This window comes from Mobula birostris, chromosome 1, assembly GCF_030028105.1.
Source record: "Mobula birostris isolate sMobBir1 chromosome 1, sMobBir1.hap1, whole genome shotgun sequence".
NCBI lineage: Eukaryota > Metazoa > Chordata > Chondrichthyes > Myliobatiformes > Myliobatidae > Mobula > Mobula birostris.
Window position 1 is genome coordinate 90,357,640 of NC_092370.1, and position 25,562 is coordinate 90,383,201.

At 42.0% G+C, this 25,562-nt stretch overlaps 1 protein-coding gene and 1 long non-coding RNA gene across 2 annotated transcripts in view; one reads left to right on the forward strand and one right to left on the reverse strand.

Moving 5' to 3' along the window:
- Positions 1-25,562, forward strand: part of LOC140198126 (uncharacterized) — a 61,017-nt gene that overhangs the window by 17,897 nt on the left and 17,558 nt on the right. The gene's annotated exons all lie outside the window — the stretch shown is intronic.
- Positions 1-25,562, reverse strand: part of ndufv2 (NADH:ubiquinone oxidoreductase core subunit V2) — a 66,684-nt gene that overhangs the window by 8,258 nt on the left and 32,864 nt on the right. The window contains exon 5 of the mRNA XM_072259059.1: positions 3,147-3,315. Coding sequence (XP_072115160.1) covers positions 3,147-3,315 — 169 coding nt within the window. The remainder of the gene's footprint in view (positions 1-3,146; positions 3,316-25,562) is intronic.

Genomic DNA, 25,562 nt, shown 5'->3' on the forward strand with positions numbered 1-25,562 from the left:
ATTGCAAAAATGTAAAGAATTGTAGGATACTATTTATAGCCTAGAAATGATTAACCTGATTATCATTCTTCAGCTACCGTCATGAGTTATAGTTAATCACTTGCAAGAAATGCAATTTACTTCCACAGCTGTTCAGATTCTGACTAGAGAGCATGAATGCCTTTGATTTGAACCATGACTGCCTTGGGATACCATTTTCAGCTGGGGTAATGATGGTCTTACTGTCTCTCATTAGAAAGACTAGAAAGGAGAAAAAGTGATAATTCAGTAGTAGGATGACAGGAAAAAGAAGGGGAAGCAAATGTTACAAGTATTTGGGGGAGGGACAATTGTTTCAATTGTTTGCAAGCTAGTGGAAATCATTAGTCAAATGGGATCATTTATTTAAAATGAAAAAGAAAGCAGATAATGAAAAATCTGTACAGATAATTAATTAGACCATTGTTGGAGTGGCAAACTTTTGGTACAGAACTACTGACAAGCCATAACTATGAGAAAAATTGATGAAAAATAGAAATTTCATTAGCCTGTGGAAGTAAATAATGACTTCATGATTAGTACTGAGTAAATAATCTCCTCTAGGAAGCATACAGGTGCATTTGCAAAGGTCTGGTGAACATCAGGTACTGATCCTGTCTAAGATATTAAAAGCACCAGCAATAAGACATAATGGGATTTTTGGATCAAAATCTGCAATAATTCAATCGTTACAAAACATCAGTATAGTCTCACATAGCACCAAGACCTATACAACACAATTAGTTCAAGAGTTTGAGGCTTTAAGTGCTATGTTTATCAGGCTCAATACTAGTCACTCAAAACTCTCCTGTCTCTACATTTCAGATCAAAACTTTTAATCAAGCTAGTTAAATAATAACGTTACATAAAGATTACAACATTAATTCCACTTACTGAAATGATGTCATTATCCCTTTTTTATGGAAAGCAGAGTGAATAAGTGTTTAAGATTTGTCTTGCCTTGAAGCATTTATTTCACGCAGTAGGAAGCTAAGTTTACACCTTCATTTATACACACAATTTACTTCACAAACCATGCTTAAGCTATCAACTTCTCAATTTAATTTGGACTAAATTGATTCTTCTACCTCTATATTTATTGGTTGATGCTTGCTGATTAAAGTTGCAGATGAAATCTGATGTTGCAAAATGTGATATGTTCTATTTTAGTAGGGAGAATGAAAGGGGGACCACAATTCTAAAGAAAAGGTGCAAGAACCAAAAAAAACACTATCTAGTTTGTTTTGAAGCAGCAAGACAGATAGAGACATTTTGTCAAAATACATACTACTACAAAGGCAGTTTTTCCCCCTCTAAATTTTTAATAAATAATGCTGATGTTTAATTTTCATTTCAGATTACCATCTTACTATTTAGTCCAGGACATGAATGCACAATAAAATGAAATGTAAATTCTACGAGATAAATACAAGTTAATATGGGAGTGTAGGAAAAAGTCCATTTTATTACAAATTTATAATCCTAACCTTCAAATGAAACATAGTTAAGCTTTGGCATTATCTTAATGCTAAACCAACTATCTAGCCAATCTAAAATACATGATGAGGGAACTAATCCTCAGAAGTGGCATTATTACAGATCCAAGTTCCACTCAAAACTTAAATAATTGAGTCCAGAGTTGCATATTGTTAGATATGCTTTCTTCAAGTTGTGATATTACAATAAGATGCCATTTCTTTGTTTAGCTAGATATAATTCTTTTGGAATTCTGTGAACAGATTTCTTTACCAGTACATCTCCTACAACTGAGATAACTAAAACAGAATTTGGTATTTGTGCAAATTAGTTGTGTCTATATTTAAGTAACTTTAAATGTATATATTGTTTAGGTCTTTTGATTTATTCTGCAAAGATGAAAATAGTATGTAGGCAATGTTTTCTTAACAAGTAAAGATTTACAAAAAAGAACAACTTTAAATGGTGCAGTCGACATTTCAGGCCGAGACCCTTCGTCAGGACTAACTGAAGGAAGAGTGAGTAAGGGATTTGAAAGTTGGAGGGGGAGGGAGGGATCCAAAGTGATAGGAGAAGACAGGAGGGGGAGGGATAGAGCCAAGAGCTGGACAGGTGATAGGCAAAAGGGGATACGAGGATCATGGGACAGGAGGTCCGGGAAGAAAGACAAGGGGGGGGGGGTACCCAGAGGATGGGCAAGAGGTATATTCAAAGGGACAGAGGGAGAAAAAGGAGAGTGAGAGAAAGAATGTGTGCATAAAAATAAGTAACAGATGGGGTACGAGGGGGAGGTGGGGCCTTAGCGGAAGTTAGAGAAGTCGATGTTCATGCCATCAGGTTGGAGGCTACCCAGACGGAATATAAGGTGTTGTTCCTCCAACCTCAGTGTGGCTTCATTTTTACAGTAGAGGAGGCCAGGAGAAAGCAGTATCTCCCAGTGGCCACACATTTTAATTCCACATCCCATTCCCATTCTGACATGTCTATCCACGGCCTCTTCTACTGTAAAGATGAAGCCACACTGAGGTTGGAGGAACAACACCTTATATTCCGTCTGGGTAGCCTCCAACCTGATGGCATGAACATCGACTTCTCTAACTTCCGCTAAGGCCCCACCTCCCCCTCGTACCCCATCTGTTACTTATTTTTATGCACACATTATTTCTCACTCTCTCCTTTTTCTCCCTCTGTCCCTTTGAATATACCTCTTGCCCATCCTCTGGGTCCCCCCCCCCCCATCTTTCTTCTCAGACCTCCTGTCCCATGATCCTCTCGTATCCCCTTTTGCCTATCACCTGTCCAGCTCTTGGCTCTATTCCTCCCCCTCCTGTCTTCTCCTATCATTTTGGATCTCCCCCTCCCCCTCCAACTTTCAAATCCCTTACTCACTCTTCCTTCAGTTAGTCCTGACGAAGGGTCTCGGCCTGAAACTTCGACTGCACCTCTTCCTACAGATGCTGCCTGGCCTGCTGCGTTCACCAGCAACTTTGATGTATGTTGCTTGAATTTCCAGCATCTGCAGAATTCCTGTTGTTAACTTTAAATGGTGGTCCATTAAAGAATTTGAAAGGATCGTGTAATCAAATCCAGTTTAGAAGCACATCTACCTAAAAACACAATTCTATTCTTTGAGAATTTTTTTTCCTGCTTACCAAGTTTTTCCTTGATGCATTTTACAATGGCGTCAGAGTTTCGCAGCATGCATGGCGTGGTTGTACATATTTGAATGTGGTACTTTCCCACTGGCTTACGATTAAACATGGTATAAAATGTTGCCACTTCATATACTCTCATTGCAGGCATTTTTAGAATCTCAGCAACCTTAAAGGGAAAGATACAGAAATAAAAGTACAGAAGGTGATTCATAATTTTTTTGGTTCCAAGAATGGACTCTCAGATACAGCATTTCATGTTTGCAACTCCTTGTGGTAAAGCTCAAGTCAGGCTGGTTCTGTAGACTATCAGTTAGTATTTTAGGTCCATGATATTTTTCAGACAAAGATGAGAATGTGGCCTCTTCCACCACAGACTGACTAAATACAAAATGAGAAACCACTCTACAGGATACCTTTAGTTCAGAAACATGACTGACCTTACAGGCATGTTACTGTCCCCATCTCTTTTAGTCCAACAAAACTCAATACAAGCTCCAGGATTACAGTGCTTGATGAAATTTAGCACTCCATTCAACAATTTCAGACAAGCAACAATTTGGATTTCTGACATTTGCAGTTCTTTTAATATTAGTTGACTATTTTACATAGCAAATAGTAGGCCAGATGAGCATTCAAGTTTGATCTGCCATTCAATATGATCATAGCTAATGATCCAAAATTTGAGTTTCCAGTTTTTTTCCCTTCATTTCTTTAGCCATTTGAACTGTCTGTGGCTTCATTTTCAATATGATTAATGATTTGACCTCAAACTGCCTTCTATAAGTAGAGAATTCCATAGGCTCATTATTTTACATGTAACAGTACAGGGACAGGCTGCTTGGCTCACAATATCTGTCAAAATGAGTCCAAATTAAACAAAACCTACTTTCTTGCATATGAACTGTATTTTTCCATTTCCTGCATGTCCAACTGCCTGCCTAAATATACAGGTTTCCCCCGCCATCCGAAGGTACAGCGTTCCTATGAAACGGTTCGTAAGCCGAAATGTCGCAAAGTGAAGAAGTAATTACCATTTTTTACAGGTGTCACCCACTTTTTGAACGTTCGCTTTACGAAACCTCACAGTTACGAAAGACCTACATTAGTACCCTATTTTCACTTTCAGAAGGTGTTTTCACTGATACAAAAAAAAAATTCAGCGCGCGATAAAAGGCAGCGTGTCCCGAGCAGCCGCTCTCCCCCGGATTCTCGCTGGCATTGCTTAAACACAAGCCTGTGCACAGCCGTTTGCAAGATGAGTTCTATGGTATCGGAAAAGCCTGAAAGAGCTCGTAAGGGTGTTACACTTATGGTAAAACTAGACATAATTAAGCGTTTTGATCGTGGTGAACGAAGTAAGGACAACGTGAGTTTGGCTTGTGGAAGTTGACGAAGATGATGTTGAAGAGGTTTTGGCATTCCATAAGCAAGAACTGATAGATGAAAAGCTGATGTAATTGGAAGAAAAAAGGATAACAATCAAAACCTGAATGAGTAATGATAAAGTACGACTTTAATTTTGAACGGGTACGTCAGTTTCGGGGATATTTGCAGGATGGTTTGAGTCCTTATTAAAGAACTGTGTGATAGAAAAATGCGCGAGGCTCAGCAGTCAAGCAAGCCTTCCACATCAGCCACAGCAGACGACGAACCTCGACCTTCGACATCCGAGGCGGGCAGTCATAGGAGAAGATGAGCTGTCTGCTCTAATGGAAACGGGCGACGAAATGACACCCCAGTGTCCCACCACCGCAACCCCCAGGCCACGGACAGATACCGATTCGCGGAGAATGCAGCAGTAGCCGGGAGGCACACAGCACATCTTTAAGAAAAAAGCCGAAATAAACATGCTAATTAATTAGGTGCTGCCGACACGTAATTGTCAGCCCAAATCAGAGACGACGCAATGGGAAATCAGCACTGATCTGGGCCGACAATTACGGGCAGCACCTAATTAATTAGCATGTTTGTTTCGGCTTTTTTCTTAAAGACGTGCTGCGTACCTCCCGGCTACCGCTGGACCCCTGCGTTCTTCGCAGCTATGTATCATTCAGCGGCCTGGAGGGTGGGGGGCCACTGCACCACCCAAACTCCAACTCAGTCTAACACACCATCATCAGTGTGCTCGGCGCTGTCCCGATTCCTGTAGGTGATACTACACTGTACATACATTATTTCTACTTTATATCGGCTGTGTATTTTTACGTGTTATTTGGTATGATTTGGCAGCTTCATAACTTAAAGGTTACTGGAGAGCGCTTGCGCGTGTTTTTGCCAACAGCGCTTGCGTGAGATTTTCGCTCCGGAGAACAGTTCAGTAATGATTGTGGAAAAGTATTTTTACTTTATATAGGCTGTGTATTTATCATATCATTCCTGCTTTTACTATGTTACTGCTATTTTAGGTTTTATGTGTTATTTGGCATGATTTGGTAGGTTATTTTTGGGTCTGCGAACGCTCGCAAAATTTTCCCATATAAATAAATGGTAATTGCTTCTTCGCTTTACAACATTTCAGCTTACGAACCGTTTCATAGGAACACTCTACCTTCGGATGGCGGGGGAAACCTGTATATGGGAAAATTTTGTGAGCGTTCGCAGACCCAAAAATAACCTACCAAAAGCAGGAATGATATGATAAATACACAGCCTATATAAAGTAGAAATATTTCTCTACAACGATTGCCTGCACAGATTTCCGTAGCGAAAATCTCACGCAAGTGCTCTCGGCAGAAAAGCTGTTGGCATAAAAGCGCTCTCCAGTAACCTTTAAACTATGAAGCTGCCAAATCTACCAAATAACATGTAAAAATACACAGCCTATATAAAGTAGAAATAATGTATGTACAGTGTAGTATCACTTACCGGAATTGGGAAAACAACGCTGAGCACACTGATGATGGTGTGTTCGACTGAGTCGTCGCAGGCTGGGTGGTGCAGTGGCCTCCACCCTCCGGGCTGCCGACCTGATACATTGCCGCGAAGAACGCAGCAGCAGTCGGGAGGCACACAGCACAGCGTTAAGAAAAAAGCCAAAATAAACATGCTAATTAATTAAGTGCTGCCCAGCACATAAATGTCGGCCCAGATCAGAGGCGATTGCCAATTGCATCGCCTCTGATCTGGGCCGACAATTACGTGCTAGGCGGCACCTAATTAATTAGCATGTTTATTTCGGCTTTTTTCTTAAAGATGTGCTGTGTGCCTCCCGGCTACCACTGCGTTCTTCGCGAATCGGTACAGTATCTGGCCGGGGCCAGAGTGTTGGGGTGGTGGGACACGGGGGTGTCATCTCATCGTCTATCAGGGCAGGCAGCTCATCTTCTCCTATGACTGCCCACCTTGATGTCGAAGGTCAAGGTTCATCGTCTGCTGTGACCGATGTGGAAGGCTTGCTTGACTGCTGAGCCTCACGCATTTTTCTATCACACAGTTGTTTGTAAGCACTCAAACCATCCTGCAAATATCCCCTAAACCTACATACCCTTTCAAAATTAAAGTCGTACTTTATCATTGCAGCGAAAGTCTCATGCAGTTGCTTCACTTTCTGCATTCGGTTTCGATTGTTATCCTTTCCTCTTCTAATTGCATCAGCTCTTCATCTATCAGTTCTTGGTCATGGGATGCCAAAACCTCTTCAACATCATCTTCCTCATCTTCCACAAGCCAAACTCACTTTGTCCTTGCTTCATTCACCACGATCAAAACACTTAATTATGTCTAGTTTTATGCTAAGTGTAACACCCTTACTCTTTCAGGCTTTTCCGACACCTTAGAACTCACCCTGCTAACACTGCTCACAGGCACGTGTTAAAGCAATGCCGTTCCGAATGCGGGGGAGAGCGGCTGCTCGGGGCGTGTGCTGCCTTTCTTCATAACAGTGAAAACACCTTCTGAAAGCGAAAACAGGGTACTAATGTAGGTCTTTAGTAACACTGAGGTTTCGTAAAGCGAATGTTCGAAAAGCGGGGGACACCTGTATCTTAAACACCACTATCATGTATGTTTCTACTATCATCCCTGGCAGTACATTCCAGACACTGTTGTAAAAAAAAAATCAACTCCAAACATCTCCTTAAACATCTCTCCTCTTGCCTTAAAGCCATCTCCTCTAGTATTTAACATTTCTACCCTGAGAAAGAGACTCTGGCTATCTACCTTACCTATGACTCTCATTTTCTAATCAGGTCTCCCTTCAGTTTCTGCTCCCAGAGAAAATAAGCCAAATCTATCCAACCTCTCTAATCCAATCAGCAACCTCCTGTGCACCCTCTCCAAAGCCTTCACATCCTTACTGTAGTGGGGCAAACAGAACTAAACACAGTACTCCAAATGCAGCCGAAAGTTTTTCTACAACTGCAACATGACTTCCTGATTTTTATACTCTGAAGGCAAGTATGCCATATTTGACATTTCTAGTGGCAGACAGGACTAAGAAAGGTATGACCACGTTAATGGGGCTATATTATAGACCACCCAACAATCTGGGATTTAGAGGAACAAATATGTACAGAGACTGCAGACTGTTGCAAGAAACACAAGGTTGGGATAGGAAGTGATTCTAACTTTGTGTATTGACTGGGTCTCCCATACTGTAAAAGACAGAGCTTGTCAGGTGTGTTCAGAAAAGTTTCCTTAATCAGTTGGCAGAAGTCCCAACAAGAGAATGTGCAATACTTCATCTCCTATTACAGAATGAGACAGGGCAGGTGACAAGTTTATGTAGGGGAATACTTTGCATCTAGTTATCATATTGTTATTAGTTTCAAGGTAATTATGTAAAAGGATAGGTCTGATCCTCTGATTGAGGTTCTAAATTGGAGAAAGGATCTGACAAGTATGAATTGGGACAGGCTGTTTTCTGACAAAGGTATACTCGGTGAGTGGGATGCCTTTGAGAGGACAAAGCTTGTATGTGCCTGTTAGAACAAAAGGAAAGGATAAATGATTTATAGAACCTTGGTTTTCAAGATAGATTGATGCCCTGTTTAAGAAGAAAAAAGGAGGCGCACAGCAGGTGTAGGCAGGTAGCAACAAATGAGGTAGTTATAGAGTATAATAAATGCAAGAGACCACAAAGAAAGCAGGAGGGTTAAAAAAAGACAGGTTGCTCTAGCAGACATGGTGAAGCAGAATTCTAAGGGCTTCTACTGATAAGTTAACAGCAAAGGGGTTGCAAGGGACAAAATTGGTCGACAAAGATCAGAATGGTAATCTATGCATGGAGGCAAAAGACTGAGGAGATCTTAAATGGAATTTTTGCATTTGTATTTACTTGGGAGATGGACACAGAGTCTACAGAAATAAGGCAAAGCAGCAGCAAAGACATGGACTGTATACAGATTACAGAGAAGGAGGTGTTTGCTGTCTTAGGAAAATTAAGGTGGATAAATTCCCAGGGCCTGACAAGGTGTTCCTTTGGGAGGTAAGTGCAGAAATTGCAGGGGCCTAAGCAGAGATATTTAACTCATCCTTGGTAGCAGGTGAGGTACTGGAGGATAGTGGATAGCTAATCTTGTTCTGTTGTTTAAGAAAAGCTCTAAAAATAAATCAGGAAATTAAAGGTGGTGAGCCTGACATCAGTAGAGGGGAAATGATTGGAATGTATTCTAAGGGACTGGATATACATGTATTTGGATAGACAGGGACTGATTAGGGATGGTCAACATGGCTTTGTCCTTGGTAGGTCATGTCTAATCAGTCTTAAGAGTTTTTCAAGAAAGTTATCAGGCAAGTTTAATTTAAGAAAGCAAGGCAGTGGATGTTGTCTACATGGACTTTAGCAAGTTCTTTGACAAGGTTCTGCATGAGAGGTTGGTCAAGAAGGTTCAAGATGAGGTAAGAAATTAGATTAGATAATAGCTTTGGGAGAGAAGCCAGGGTGTGGTAGTAGACGGTTGCCTCTATGACTGGAGGCTGTGAGGGGTATGAATAGGGTAAATACAAGCAGGCTTTTTCAACTGAGGTTAGGTGAAACTACAACTAGTTTTCATGAGTAAGGGTGAAAGGTGAAATGTTTAGGAGGGACACTAGGGGAAACTACTTCACTCAGAGTGGTGAGTGTGGAACACCACTGCCAGCGGAAGTGGTGGATGTGATTTTGATTTCAACGTTCAAGAAAAGTGGGAGAGGTATGAAGGGGTATGCCTGGGTGTAAGTTGATGGGACTAGGCAATTTATATGGTTTGGCATAGACTGGATGGGCTGAAAAGCCTTTTTATATGCTATAATTTTTTTATGACTCAATGACTACATTTAGCACTCTAAACATTTGTCTTGTTACTTTTAGGAAGCTATGGACCTGGATCCCAAAGAATCCTCAATAGTTCAATACTACTGAGAGTCTCAACATTTACTGTGTACATTCTCCTTAACATTTGATCTCCCAAAATACAACACCTTACATTTCTCAGGACTAAAGTCAACTCAACATTTTTCTGTTCATCTCTACAATTGATCTACATTCTGCTGTATCGTTTGGAAGAGTTCTGGATAATGAAGGAGATTGGCAATTTTTGTTGTTGCCAACATACTAATCAGTCATCTATGTTGCTGTACGAGTTAGTTTTACATTATCACAAATAAATAGTCCAAGCACTGATGACTGCAGAACACCTTTGGTTACAGTCCTCCAGTCAGAATAACATACTTCCACCACTACACTTTGTCTTCTTTACCCAAGCCAATTTTGAGTTGATTCCATGCATCTTACTATTCTGGATCAGGTAGAATCTGGAGGGAATGTAGGGAGAATAAAATGGGATTAACCCAATCAGAGTCTTAACAGTTGGTATGGTTCATATAGCATAGAAACAGGCACTTTAGTGCAATCAGTGGGCTAAAATCCTTGTTTCTATGTTGTATGAAACTATGATTTTTTTTTAATGGAAAGACACCACCCCAAAACATTAATGTTATTTCTCTATATGGATGCTTCTTGTCATGCTGAGTACTTCTCCAGATCATTTCTGCTTAGATAGAGGCATAGGACAGAATTGGATCCTTCAGCTCTCCAGAACGCTGCAGGCTAAACAACATACTAATCTCAATTACCAGTTCTTGGTCCATATTATTATATGTCTTGGCAATTCAAGTGCTCATCTAGATGCTGAAACATTGTGAGAAATTCCACTTCCACTTCAGGCAGTGTGTTCCCTCGGGGTAAAAACATTCTTTTGCAGCGTTTCCTGAACCTTTTATCCTATATCTCCTATTTTAAACAGATCTGCAATGGGGAAAATTTTTTTCATTATATATGCCCTTCATAATTTGTTATATACAGTTGCAAGAAAAAGTTTGTAAACCCTTTACAATTACCTGGTCTTCTACATTAATTACTCATGTGGTCTGATCTTCATCTAAGTCACAATAATAGACAAACACATTCTACCTAAACTAACAACTCACAAACAATTGTACTTCTTCCCATTTAAACAATCACAGTCTAGGTTCAAAAAAGTATGAGAACCTCTACAGTAATGCCCTCTCCAAAAGCTATTTAGACCATAAGAAATAGGAGCGGAAGTAGACCATCCAGTCCAGTGAGTCTGCTCTGCCATTCAATGATGGGCTGATCCAATTCTTCCAGTCATCCCCACTCCCCTGCCTTCACCCCATAACCTTTGATGCCCTGGCTAATCAAGAAACTATCTATCTCTGCCTTAAATACACCCAATGACTTGGCCTCCACAGTCACTCGTGGCAACAAATTCCACTGATTTATCACCCTCTGACTAAAGTAATTTCTCCACATCTCTGTTCTAAATGGACATCCTTCAATCCTGAAATCGTGCCCTCTTGTCTAGAATCTCCTACCATGGGAAATAACTTTGCCATAGCTAATCTGTCCAGGCCTTTTAACATTTGGAATGTTTCTATGAGATTCCCTACTCATTCTCTTGAACTCCAGGGAATACAGCAAGAGCTGCCAGACATTCCTCATATGGTAACCCTTTCATACCTGGAATCATTCTTGTGAATCTTCTCTGAACCCTCTCCAATGTCAGTATATCCTTTCTAAAATAAGGAGCCCAAAACTGCACCTAATACTCCAAGTGTGGTCTCACGAGTGCCTTACAGAGCCTCAACATCACATCCCTGCTCTTATATTCTATACCTCCAGAAATGAACGCCAACATTGCATTCGCCTTCTTCACCACTGATTCAACCTGGAGGTTAACTTTTAGGGTATCCTGCACAAGGACTCCCAGGTCCTTTTGCATCTCTGCATCTTGAATTCTCTCCCCATCTAAATAATAGTCTGCCCGTTTATTTCTTCCACCAAAGTGCATGACCATACACTTTCCAACATTGTATTTCATTTGCCACTTCTTTGCCCATTCGCCTAAACTACCTAAGTCACTCTGCAGGCTCTGTGTTTCCTCACACTACCCCTGCTCCTCCTCCTATCTTTGTATCATCGGCAAATTTGGCACAAATCCATTAATCCCATAGTCCAAATCATGGACATCATAAAAAGCAGCAGTCCCAACAACAACCCCTGTGGAACTCCAGGATCCCTTTATTCCCACTCTCTGCTTTCTGTCGCTCCACCATGCTAGTAACTTCCATGGGCTCTTATCTCACTAAGCAACCTCGTGCAGTACCTTGTCAAAGGCCTTCTGAAAATCCAGGTACACCACATCTACTGCATCTCCTTTGTCTACCATGCTTGTAATTTCCTCAAAAAATTGTAGTGGGTTAGCCAGGCAGGATTTTCTTTGCAGGAAACCATGCTGGCTTTGGCCTATCTTGTCATGTGCCTCCAGGTATTCCATAATCTCATCCCTAACAATCGATTCCAACAACTTCCCAACCACTGATGTCAGGCTAACAGGTCGAAAGTTTCCTTTCTGCTGCCTCCCACCCTTAAATAGTGGAATAACATTTGCAATTTTCCAGTCATCCTGTACAATGCCAGAATCTATTGATTCTTGAAAGATCATTGTTAATGCCTCCGCAATGTCTCCAGCTACTTCTTCCAAAACCCGAGGGTGCATTCCATCAGACTGTTAAGCTACCTGAACACCTTCTCAATTGTAATTTTCACTGCACGTACTTCACTTCCCTGACACTCTTCAATGTCTGGTATACTGCAGATCATACCAAGAGTGCAATGCCGAAGGAGGTGAAAAAGAACCCAACGGCAACACCAAAAAACCCGCAGAAATCTCTAGAACATGCTGAAGTCTCTGTTCATGTGTCCACTATAAGAAAAACACTGAACATGTATGGTATTCATGAAGGACCCCACAGAGGAAACCACTGCTCTCCTTTAAAAAAAATTGCTGCACATCAAGTTTGCAAATGACCACTTGAATACAGGTGTGCCCCGCTTTTCGAATGTTCGCTTTACCGAACCTCACTGTTACGAAAGACCTACAAAGTGTACATTAGCACCCTGTTTTCAGTAACAGAAGGTGTTTTCACTGTTACGAAAAAAATCAGCGCGCGATAAAAGGCAGCCGCTCTCCCCTGGATTCGGAACGGCATTGCTTAAACACGTGCCTGTGAGCAGCTTTTAGCAAGATGAGTTCTAAGGTATCGGAAAAGCCTGAAAGAGCGCGTAAGGGTGTTACACTTAGCGTAAAACTAGACATAATTAAGCATTTTGATCGTGGTGAACGAAGCAAGGACAACATGAGTTTGGCTTGTGGAAGCTGACGAATATGATGTTGAAGAGGTTTTGGCATCCCCTGGCCAAGAATTGATAGAGGAAGAGCTGATGCAATTGGAAGAGGAAAGGATAACAATCGAAACCGAATGCAGTAGCGAAATGAACGTGAAACAACTGCGTGAGATTTTCACCGCAATGATAAAGTACGACTTTAACTTTGAAAGGGTACGTCAGTTTAGGGCATACAGTATTTGCAAGATAGTTTGAGTCCTTACAAAGAACTGGATGATAGAAAAATGCACGAGGCTCAGCAGTCAAGCAAGCCTTCCACATCAGCCACAGCAGATGACGAACCTCAACCTTCGACATCGAGGCGGGCAGTCATAGGAGAAGATGAGCTGCCTGCTCTAATGGAAACAGACGATGAGATGACACCCCAGTGTCCTACCACCCCAACACCCAGACCGCGGACAGATACCGATTCGCAGAGAATGCAGCAGTAGCCGGGAGACACGCAACACATCTTTAAGAAAAAAGCCAAAATAAACATGCTAATTAATTACGTGTCAGGCAGCACCTAATTAATTAGCATGTTTATTTCAGCTTTTTTCTTAAAGATGTGCTGAATGCATCCCAGCTACCGCTGTACCCCTGCAAGCTTCACGGTTTGGTATCGGTCGGCGGCCCGGAAGGTGGGGGCCACTGCACCACCCCAACCTGCGACGACTTAGCCTAACACACCATCATCAGTGTGCTCAGCAAGCTGTCTTCCCAATTCCAGTAAGTGATACTACACTGTACATACGTTATTTCTACTTTATACCGGCTGTGTATTTTTACGTGTTATTTGGTATGATTTGGCAGCTTCATAGCTTAAAGGTTACTGGAGAGAGTGTTTTTGCCAACAGCACTTACGTGAAATTTTCGCTTTGGAGAACAGTGCTGGCAATGATTATGGAAAAGTATTTCTACTTTATATAGGCTGTGTATTTATCATATCATTCCTGCTTTTACTATATGTTACTGTTATTTTAGGTTTAATGTGTTATTTGGCATGATTTGGTAGGTTATTTTTGGGTCTGCGAATGCTCACAAAATTTTCCCATATAAATAAATAGTAATTGCTTCTTTGCTTTACGACATTCCGGCTAATGAACCGTTTCATAGGAACGCTCTACCTTCGGATGGCAGGGGAAACCTGTATTCCACAATGTCCCATCAACAGATAAGACAAAAGTTGAACTTTTTGGCAGAAATGCATACGGCTGTTTGGAGGGAAAAAGGGAATTGCATATAAACACCAAAATCTCATCATGGTTTGAGGCTGCACACATAAAAGTTGCTGGTGGACGCAGCAGGCCAGGCAGGTTTGAGGCTGCTTTGCTGCATCAGGGCCAGGACAGCTTACAATTGATGAGGGACCAATGAATTCAAAATTGTTTCAAGGCATTGACAGGAGAATTTCAGGGCAGTGGTTTGTCACCTGAAGATAAACAGAAGTTTAATGATGCAATAAGACAATGATCTGAAACACAAAAGTAAATCAATAACAGAATGGTTTAAAAAGAAGAAAATTCATGTTTTGGAATGGCCAAGTCAGAGTCCAAACCTTAACCCAAGTGAGATGCTGTGCTTGACCTGAAGAGGTCTGTTCATGCAAGGTATCCCAGAAATATTGATGAACTGAAAGAGTTTTGTATGGAGGAATGGTCTAAGATTCCTCCTCACCATTGTGCAAGTCTATTCAGTATCTACAGGAAATGTTTGGTGGAGGTTATTGCTGCTAAAGGAGGTTCTACCAGTTATTAAATACAGGAGTTCACAAAATCTTTGCAGCCTGAATTGTGAATGATTAAGCAATGTGTTCAATAAAGACATGAAAAGTACAATTGTTTGTGTATTAGATTAGGCAGATTGTGTTTTTTCTATGAGTGTGTCTTAAATGAAGATCAGACTGCATTTTATGAGTAACTGATGCAGAAAACCAGGTAGTTGCAAAGAGTTCACAAACTCTTTCTTGCAACTGTACTTCAATCAGGTGATGCCCTACACCAAAAAATCCCTGCAGTGCATCTAAAAAATGACTTGTATGATAAATATACATTGATTATGAAAAGCAAATTAAGCACTATTCTAGACAAAACATTACAGCAAGCTACTCCAGATACAGTGGATTCTGGTTAATTAGGGCACATCGGGACCAGTACATTTTGGCCCATCTAAGTGACTGTCCCAATTAGCTGAAGTTTCATGGAAATAGTAAAGACAGTCTGCTGTTTGAGTAACAAATCATATATTTAAACAAAATACGGAACAAAAACACAACTATACCGCTACAGTACTATAAAACAGTATATTACTTCCTAATAGTTATCAGAGGAATTAATCTACTGTATGCCATCATGTTCTTTTGACAGACTAAATGAACAAAGTTAGCGCAGACACTAGTCCAGATAATGGACTGCCTTCAAACAATGCATTTGACAATTGCATTTTCCAAACCTTCATTTCCTTGTAACACTTAGTACATAGTGCAGTGAGGATGGCTCCAGTGGCTTTGTTGTGTTGTGTGAGATGTGGGAATTTTGGGAGACCTTCAGCCTTCCTGATAGCCACATCTGCACCAGGTGCACCGAGCTTCAGCTCCTCAGAGAACATGTTAAGGATCTGGAGCTGCAGCTCGATGACCTTCCACTTATACAGGAAACTGATAGGAGCTATAGGAAAGTGATCACCCCTCAGTTGTGGGAGACAGATACCCGAGTGACCCTCAGGAGATGGGGGTGAAATGGGCAGCCTTTGCAGATATACCTGTGGGCATTCCCCTCAATAATAAGTACACCACTTCTGATACTGTCAGGGGGTGGGAGATCTATTTGGGGAAGCTACAACGATCGTGTCTCTGGCACTTTCTAGCGTTGTGACTCGACCGGAGAGGGGGTGTGGGAGGGGAGGACTACAGTAGTGAGAGAGGATTCCATAGTTAAGAGTAGACACGAGATTCTGTGGACGTGATATAGACACCTGGATGGTATGCTGCCTCCCAGGTGCCAGGATCACAGACATCACTAATTAGATCCACAGCGTTCTAAAGAGGGACAGTGAGCAGCCAGAAGTCTTGGTACATACTGGCCCAAATCACATAGGTAGGAAAAGGGAGGAGGTCTTGAAGAGAGAATTTAAGTAACTAGGTAGGAATCTGAAAAGTAGGACTTTCAGGATAGTGATCTCTGGACTGCTGCCTGTGCCACGCGCCAGTCAGGGTAAGAATAGGATAATTTCTCAGGTGAATGCATTGTTGCGGAACTGGAGTAGGGGGTAGAGTTTCAGAATTCTGGATCACTGGGATCTCTTCTTGGTTAAGTTATACAAAAGAGATGGATTACACCTGAATCTGAGGGGGACAAATATCCTTATAGGCGGATTTGCTAGAACTGTTGGGGAGAGTTTAAACTGATTTGGTAAGGAATGGGAAACTGAGGATGGGGCAATTGGTATACAACTAGATGCAGTGTGTAGTGAGACTGTGAGGAAAGATGGGCAGAAGACAGGGCAAAATTGCAGTCAGTGGAATATCTAAAATAACAAGTAAATGAATTGAGAGCAAGAAGATGCAAAAGCAATTTATAATCTGAAATGTGCAGCCTGAAGCAGTAGGAACAGATGGGGGGTGATATTAATTGCATAGCTCTTAAAGAGCTGACACTAGCACAATAATCTAAATGGTGCCTTTTACCTGGAGAGATTTTCTTACTATCCCTGTACCTCTAGGCATTCCAAAACTGTCCGTGATGGTAAATGGTTAATGCTGCAAATAACTGCATGCAGTTCACATGAGAAAAGCTAATGTGAACTAACTGAACCTTCTATGGAAAAACTTATGACAGACGAGCATGAAACTGTAACTGAATATATAGTTGCATGTGTTCAAAGATTTAAACCATGACCATGTTTAGCAGTCAAATAATATACTTGCTTGAGAATCAGATGACAAAAACTGTAAATATTTTAATACTTTTACTATTAGCTCCATTTTGTGTTAGTTAATTTAGTAAACATTATTTCCCCAAGCATAAAAAATAAGAGTACACAGCCACCGCATCCCCCCCCCCCCCCCCCACACACACACAACTCTGCACCACTATTCATTATTATCATGGCTTATCCACCACAGGTCTCAACTCTGATCTATCATTAATACCCCAATGTTTCAAAAGATTACCTGCCCCCTCTTTAAATACCTCCCATCAACTAGCTTCCATAACTCTAAAGAATAGAGAATTCTACAGATTTCCACATCCTCTGCAAGAAAAATCTACCAGGCACCCTTATAACAATGCCCTCTTGCTCCATAGACTCCCACCAATGCAAACAACTCCATTTATAGTCTTTTATGGCCCCTTGGGATCTTGTGTGCCTCAGCCTTCATTGTTCTAACTACAGATCCATTTTTTTTTGTTAGTTGCTTGTGACAGGGCAACCCTCTCACCCGGGAATTAGCTTAACAAATCTTTTTTGGATTGCATCCAGTGCTTCTATATTTTTTTAAATAAAGTGATAATGCATAGAAATCCGTGTTATGGCCTCACAAACACCTTGCACAATTCTAACAACAGTTTCCTACTTATAAACTCCAACTGTCTCACAATAAAGGTCAACATGTCATTTGCTTTCATAACTGGGCCGCTGTCAACATGAAACTCTTAGGTCAAAATAACAGATGCACTTTGCTGGATCAGAGGATCACCAATATGCCTGGCTGGATTTGAAGTGTTGTAACACAACAGATGGCTGACAATAATGCTTTATGCATACTGTTCTCAAAGCCAAGCTTATTTCTTAGTAATTCTACAAGGTGATCAATTAGTCTCTGCTGAAATTTACTATTTTGAAGGAGGCACTTACCATTTAAAAATATGCCTTTCTTACAAAAGGTAAAAGGAGGCTGCAGAACTGAATAAAAATGAACAGGAATGAGAAAAGGGGCAGATGGTAATAATTACAATATTCATGCATATGGCATTGAATAAGTTTGGCATTTACTCAATTCTGATAATACAAGCCAATCTAGGTACAACACTGAAAAACTGTAAGGCTCTCAATTAGTAAAATGGGAATTTTTAAAATCCACAAATCCCTCATCAATTTGTATTTAAACTGAATATATTTTAAATTGTGGACAATGGAAAATGGAAAGATCCAGAAAATTAGAGAAAGGAATACGATTGGTCCTCATGTGAGATCTTGAACTGAAGGATAGCTAACTCCAACAGCATTAGAGGAGATGACATAAGCAGATTGAGATTGATCAATGCAGGTAACTTGACAGCTGACGAGAAAGAACTTTTTAAAAATTGTGTGAAGAGTTCTGGGCTAGCATGTCCCAGTATGGATGAAAGGCAAACAGCAAAATTAGGGATATGGAAGGTTTGATCAGGGGTACATGACTATGCTGCAGCAGGAGGTGGTACTAGATGTTGTGGGATACATAAAGGTTGATGAGTATCCGGGGTCTGTTGAGTTCTATTGCAGGTTGCTATGGGAAGCAAGAGAAATATTTTGCAACTTTGCTAGCCACAGGCAAAGTGCCAGAACAGAGAAAAGAAAATGTTGTTCCTTTATTTAAGAAGGGAAGCATGTTAAAAGCCAGGTAATGACAGGTTGGTGAGCCTTGCATCACTATTCTTTCTCTGAATTACTGGAAAAAATCTAAAGGGATAGAATTCATGTGTGTCAAGAGGAGCAGGGGATGATTACATAGAGTCAATGAGGCTTGGATGAGGAAAACACTGTCTCACTAGATTTTCTTTAATGAGTTAAAAGGCAGGGCAGTACATGGACTTCAGTAAAGCATTTGCTAAAGGTCTCACAGGCTGGTCCAGAGAGTTAAAGGCACATGAGATGTAACAGAATCCAAAAGTGGATTGGTGTTAAGTGGCAGGGAGCAGTGGAAAGGTGCTTTTCTGATGAGAAGCCTATAATCAATTCAGTATTGCAGAAATCAGTGTTGGTACTTTATTGCTCATGTTATGTATTGGCAACCTGGATGTGAATGTAGGAGAAATGATTAATAACTGTGCAGAAAATACAAAAGTTGGTGATGTCGTGGATAGCAAAGGTTGTCCAAGGTTACGGGAGGATATCGATCAGATGGGAATTTGGTTGGAGCATTGGCAGATTATGATACATTTTGGGAAATTAAATATGAGTGAGATATGTATAGTAAATGGTACAAGTTTATGGGATGTTGATGTACACAGGGATCTTGAGGTTCCAATCCATAATTCCCTATGGCATCCTGGGTAGATAAGCTGGTGAAGACAGGTATACACATGTCTTTGTCATATGTTAGGTCACAAAAATATCAACATTGGGACAGAAGTTTCAACTTCATAACATTAGTTACTTTATGTGCAGTACTACAGGAAGAATGTAATTATGCCACAGAGAGTGCAGAGGAGATTAACACACACAAAATGCCAGGGGAACTCAGCAGATCAGGCAGCATCTATGGAAATGAATAAACAGTCAATGTTTCAGACCAAGACCTTCATCAGGACTGGAAGGGAAGGCAGAAGGTGGCCAGAATATGACGATTGGGGGAGGAGGAAGAGGGTGACAACCTAGAAGGTAACAGGCGAAGCCAGGTCAGTAGTGGAGGGGGTTGAAGTAAGAAGCTGGGAGGTGATAAGTGGAAAAGGCAAAGGGCTGGAGCAGAAATCAGGTAGAAGAGGAGAGTGGATCATGGGGGAAAGAGAAGGAGGAGGGGCACCAGACAGAAGTGATATGCAGGAGAGGAAAATAGGTAAGAGGCCAGAGTGGAGAAGTGAAGTAGAGGGAAGGGGGAGGGGAAAAATACTACCAGAAATGAGAGAAATTGATGTTCATGCCATCAGTTTGGAGACTACCTAGAGTGAAAATGAGGTGTTGCTCCTCCAATCTGACAGCGGCCTCATTGGTTGATCACTGGGAAGTTCCGCTTTTTGCTGAGGTGCTCGATAAAGCAATCCCCAATCTATGTCGGGTCTCACTAACGTAAAGGAGGCTGCATTGGGAGCACCAGATATAGCAGACAACCACAACAGATTTGCATGTGAAGTGTTGCCTCACCTGGATGGACTGTTTGGGGCCCTGAATGGAGGTGAGGGAGAGCATGCGTAGAACTTCTGCTGCTTGCAGGAATAAGTTCCAGGAGGGAGATTAATGGAGAGGGACAAATGGACAAGGGAATCACAGGGGGAGACAGAGTTCAAGTTCATTGTCATTTTACTGTGCATACTATATATACAACCAAACGAAGCAATGTTCCTCCGGACCATAGTGCACCCACACAACATATATCACACACAGCACATAAACCAACATATTATACTATAAATAAATAAAATATAATTCAAAATGCATGTAGTAAAGAGTAGTACAGGTGAACAGTAAATAATACCGTAAGCATCTCACTATCCTAGTGACGAGATCTCGGTGGTGGCAGGTATTCATTACTATCACAGTCCAAGAGAAGAAGCTGTTACCCAGTCTGACAGTCCTAGCCCTGTTGCTTCCGTACTCATTCCAGATGGTAGTGGGTTAAAGAGATTGTGGGATGGGCGAGAAGGATAGTCAACAATACTCTGGGCCCTTCACTGCAGCACTCCCAGTAAATGTCACAAATAGGAGGGAGCGAGACCCTAATGGCACTGGTGAATCTCAGCGACCTCTGGCTGGTGGCCAATGAAACAAGGAAAACAACTAAATATTTGTTAACCACTCATTTTTTGGTAAACATCATCACAAGCAATAGACTATAACTTCCCTTTGGACTTAGAAACAATTCGATGCGGCAGAACTGAGCCAAGGCGAGACAGTGGACCCTTCACTGAGTGCAAGGAAGACCCAAGGTCCAATCGATTTAAGCGCCAGGCCGAATTGGAAAGATCAGGTTCAGGCCAAAACCAGACAGCTGAGTCCAGGCCCCAGAGCATATCGAAGCAACAGAACCCGATGTCTGCACAATGATCTAAGCACCAGGCCAGACTGAAAAGGTCAGGCTGTCAGAGCCCGAGGTGAGGGACAGGCTCTGCGCTGAATTAAGGGTCTGGGTACAGATTCTCTTTATGGACTTCAGTTCAGAATGCCATTTGCTTGCATGATTTGTTTTTTTTCTCAGCACATTAGAAGTTTTGTCTTTTTTTTAAATGAGTTTATTTGCAATTTCTTTGTTTTGTGGCTCCCTGTGAGGACACAAATCTTAAGGTTGTATAATGTATACATACTTTAATAATAAATGTTCTTTGAATGATCCTCTGGGCAGTTTTTACTGTCTTTTGTAGGGTATTGGAGTCAGATACCTTGCAGCTTCTGTACCCCACAATGATGTAGCCATACAGTACATTCTCAATCATGCTCCAGTAAAAAGTTGTCAGAACGGGGGCGGGAGCCATGCATGCCTCAATCTCCTCGAAGTGTAGATGATGCTGTGCCTTCTTGACTTGTGAGATGTTGTGGGGCCAGGTTAGGTTGTTCATTATGCGCACACTGAGAAATTTTGTGCTCTTCACTCCCTCCACAGCAGAGTGATCTACCTGTGCCTTCCTGAAGATCACAATAATCTCTTTTGTCTTGACCACGTTGAGACTCGGATTGTTGTTCTCTCTACCACCTCTCTGTATGCCTACACATAACTGTTGCTGATAAGGCCAACTACTGTAGTATCATGAACAGCAGTGGACTGAGTACACAACCTCGGGGAGCACCAGTGCTCAGTATGAATTTCATACGATCATTACCAGTTGCTCAAAGTACTTCATGATTGTTGAAGTCACTGCCACTGGACAGTAATCATCTAGGCCAGGTACCGCTGCTCTCTTCGGCACCGATGATGGAATGATGGTGGCTACCTTGAAGTCTGTAGGGACAGTGGACTCTGGACTCTTTCAGAGAGATATTAAAAATATTCGTTAAGACCTCTGTTAGCTAGACTGCACAGTTCCTCAGACCTGACCAGCTATGTTGTCTGGCCCTGCTGCTTTGCACGGGTTTGCCCTGGCTAGGGTCCCCTTCACCTCGGCTGCGACCAAACTGGGTACCTGTTCCTCGGGGGAGAAGGGGCTTTCCTTGACGTTACATCATTCAATTGGTCAAATTATGCATAGAAAGCATTCAGCCCATCAGGAAGAGAGGAGTCTCTGTCACCGATGTGAGGGATGGACTTGTAATCGGTTATGGCTTACATACCTTACCACATGCGCCGCATGTCCCTGGTGTCACGAGTGTTTTGTGATTTTCTGTGTGTACTCATGCTTTGCCTTCCTGCTGGCATGGGAGAGCGCAGCTCTTGCTAACATTAAAGTCGCCCTGTCTCCCTATCTGAAGACAGCTTTCCGGTCCCTAAGCAGTGACCAAACCTCTAGTCAGCCATGGTTTCTGGTTTGTCCTGGCAGTGTAGTGTTGAATCACGTTAACGCCATCAATGCACTTTCCTATGTTGCCAGTCACTGATCCCACATATTCATCTATGTTGAAGTGATGATTGTAGTAGCTGCCTCCCTGAATATGATCCAGTCTGTGCTTTCGAAGCAGTCCAGCAGCACTGAGGTGGCACCTTCTGGGTAGGTCTGATCTCCCTGTGAACCGGCTTTACTTGTTTAACCAGTGGTCTGTACATTGGTATAAACCAGGTCTAATATATTCTCTCCTCTGGTTGTGAAATTAACATGCAGGCAGAACTTCGGCAGGACCATTTTTAAGTTAGCAGGATTGAAGTCACCAGCAACAATGAAGACAGGGTGAGTGGCTTCGAGCATGCAGATTATGCTGTAGACTTCCAGCAGCGCTTCTCCAGCACTAGCAAAGAGAGGATGTAAACAGCAATAATCACCGTAACAATGAACTCCCTTGGTAAGCAGACAGACCTGCACTTCATCATTCAAAACTCTATCTGCAGTGAGCAGTGGGCCATTACTACTAAGGCATTAACACATCAGTTCTTATGGCTGTAGACAGAGACCTCCTCCAAAGGTCTTGTCGGAGGTCACAGCATTGCTATCCACCCGAAAGGGTTATGCTTTCTAGCTGGATGGCCAAGTCTGGAATGATGTCTTGAAGCCATGTTTCTGTCAGGATGAGTGTGCAACAGTTCCTCATCTCCCGCTAGTTCAGATGCACTAATCCAGTTTCTTTCCTAGTGATCAGACATTATCAAGTATAATCGACAGGAACGCAGCGAGCTTAAAAGTCTTGCTTTAATACTGGTCCTCTACTGTGCTTCTGTACCGCTCCTAGCAGTCGCTCCTCCAATTAGTGTAGTAGACCAAGGTGCAGAACAAGAGCCCGTTCGCCACGTTGGTCCATAACTGCACAGCACCTTCATTATTCCACTGATTAATGAGGTAAACTTGCAAATTTCAGTGTTCTTAATCTATAGCAATGTTTTTTGCTCACAGAAAAGATGAACAGGACCAGAAATTTCACTGCTGGTTGGAGCCGGCTAGGCCGCCGCATCCACGCGTACCACCATTTTGTAGACACCGGATGGGGGTGGGGGCGAGGTAAAGATGTGTTTGGCGGTAGGGTCCTGTTGAAGATGGCAGACAGTTGCAGAGAATGTGTTGAATGTGGAGGCTCATGGGTGGTAGGTGAGGTCAAGAGAAACTCTATCCTCATTAAGGGAAATGGAGAAGATACAGGCAAGTGCAGCATCCATGGTGGAAGAAGGGAAACTCTTTTCTTTGAAAGAGGAGCGTTGTAAACTTCTTTCGATCTACCCGATGCAAAGACACCACGTACTACGGTGAATGTAACTTTAACTCTTTATTAGCAAGTTACCAGAGAGAATCCTCCCCTAAGCGCACTCTTGGAGGCTGCTCCAGAGGTCTCCCGCTTCTGAAGCAAATACAGCTCTTTTTATACACATGCAGTCACGTACACAGATACATGTGGGTTCACCCCCTTAGTTTCTGTACAGATGAGTATTGTTAACTTTATAGGCCATAAACTGTTCGTGTACAGTTTTAACTGCCACTATTCCTGGATAAAGACAGGCACAGGCTTACCATTCAAAGCCTCCTGCCCTTGAAATAGCCATTCTTATTTTTTTGGAATTTATTTTTTTATTGAAGTTGATCATCATGCTTATATTGCAGGTGCCATAGTGAGTACAAAGCAGAGTATGTCTCTTACAGCAATTAATCAAGCAATGATACAAGCTACTCTAAGCAAGAACTGAAGTTAAGCACAGGTCGCATACCAAGGACGATGTCACACGCTCAGCTTATCTTATGCGAATACATTTGTGCTTCTATAATTTTCTCCAAGTCTAAGCTGCTATGACCCTTGCAAAATAGCCAGGGTCACAAGAGGCCTACGAGATGCTAACTTCTTAACATTACAGGAGGACATATCTGATGTCCTGGAAAGGAAGCCTCACCCTAGGAACAGATGCGGTGGGGACGAAGGAACTGAGAAAAATGGGAAACCAGTGTGTTATAAGACCATAAGATATAGGAGCAAAAGTAGGCCATTCGGTCCATTAAGTCTGCCCTGCCATTCAATGATGGGCTGATTCAATTCTTCCAGTCATCCCCACTCCCCTGCCTTCTCCCCACACCCCTTGATGCCCTGGCTAATCAAGAAACTACCTATCTCTGCCTTAAATACACCCAATGACTTGGCCTCCACAGCCACTCTTGCAACAAATTTATCATCCTCTGACTAAAGTAATTTCTCCACATCTCTGTTCTAAATGGACATCCTTCAGTCCTGAAGTCGTGCACTCTTGTCCTAGACTCCCCTACTATGGGAAATAACTTTGCCATATCTAATCTGTTCAGGCCTTTTAACATTTGGTATGTTTCTATGAGATTCCCCCCCTCATTCTCCTGAACTCCAGGGAATACAGCCTAAGAGCCGCCAGACGTTCCTCATATGGTAACCCTTCCATTCTTGGAATCATTCTCGTGAATCTTCTCTGAACCCTCTACAATGTCTGTATATCCTTTCTAAAATAAGGAGCACAAAACTGCACACAATACTCCAAGTGTGGTCTCACGAGTGCTTTATAGAGCCTCAACATCACATCCCTGCTCTTATATTCTATACCTCTAGAAATAAACACCAACATTGCATTCGCCTTCTTCACCACCGACTCAACCTAGAGGTTAACCTTTAGGGTATCCTGCACAAAGACTCCCAAGTCCCTATGCATCTTTGCACTTTGAATTCTCTCCCCATCTAAATAATCACCTGCCCATTTATTTCTTCCACTAAAGTGCATGACCATACACATCCAACATTGTACTTAATTTGCCACTTCTTTGCCCATCCCCCTAAACTATCTAAGTCTCTGTTTCCTCAACACTACCCACTCTTCCATCTATCTTTGTATCATCGGCAAATTTAGCCACAAGTCCATTAATCCCATAGTCCAAATCATTGACATACATTGTAAAAAGCAGCGGTCCCAACACCGACCCCTGTGGAACTCCACCTGTAACTGGCAGCCAGCCAGAATAGGATCCTTTTATTCCCACTCTCTGCTTTCCACTGATCAACCAATGCTCCACCCATGCTAGTAATTTCCCTGTAATTCTATGGGCTCTTATCTTGCTAAGCAGCCTCATGTACAGCACCTTGTCAAAGGCCTTCTGGAAATCCAAGTACATCATATCTACTGCATCTCCTTTATCTACCATGCTTGTAATTTCCTCAAAAAAAATTGCAGTGGATTGTTAGGCAGGCAGGATTTTCCTTTCAGGAAACCATGCTGGCTTTGGCCTATCTTGTCATGTGCCTCCAGGTATTCTGTA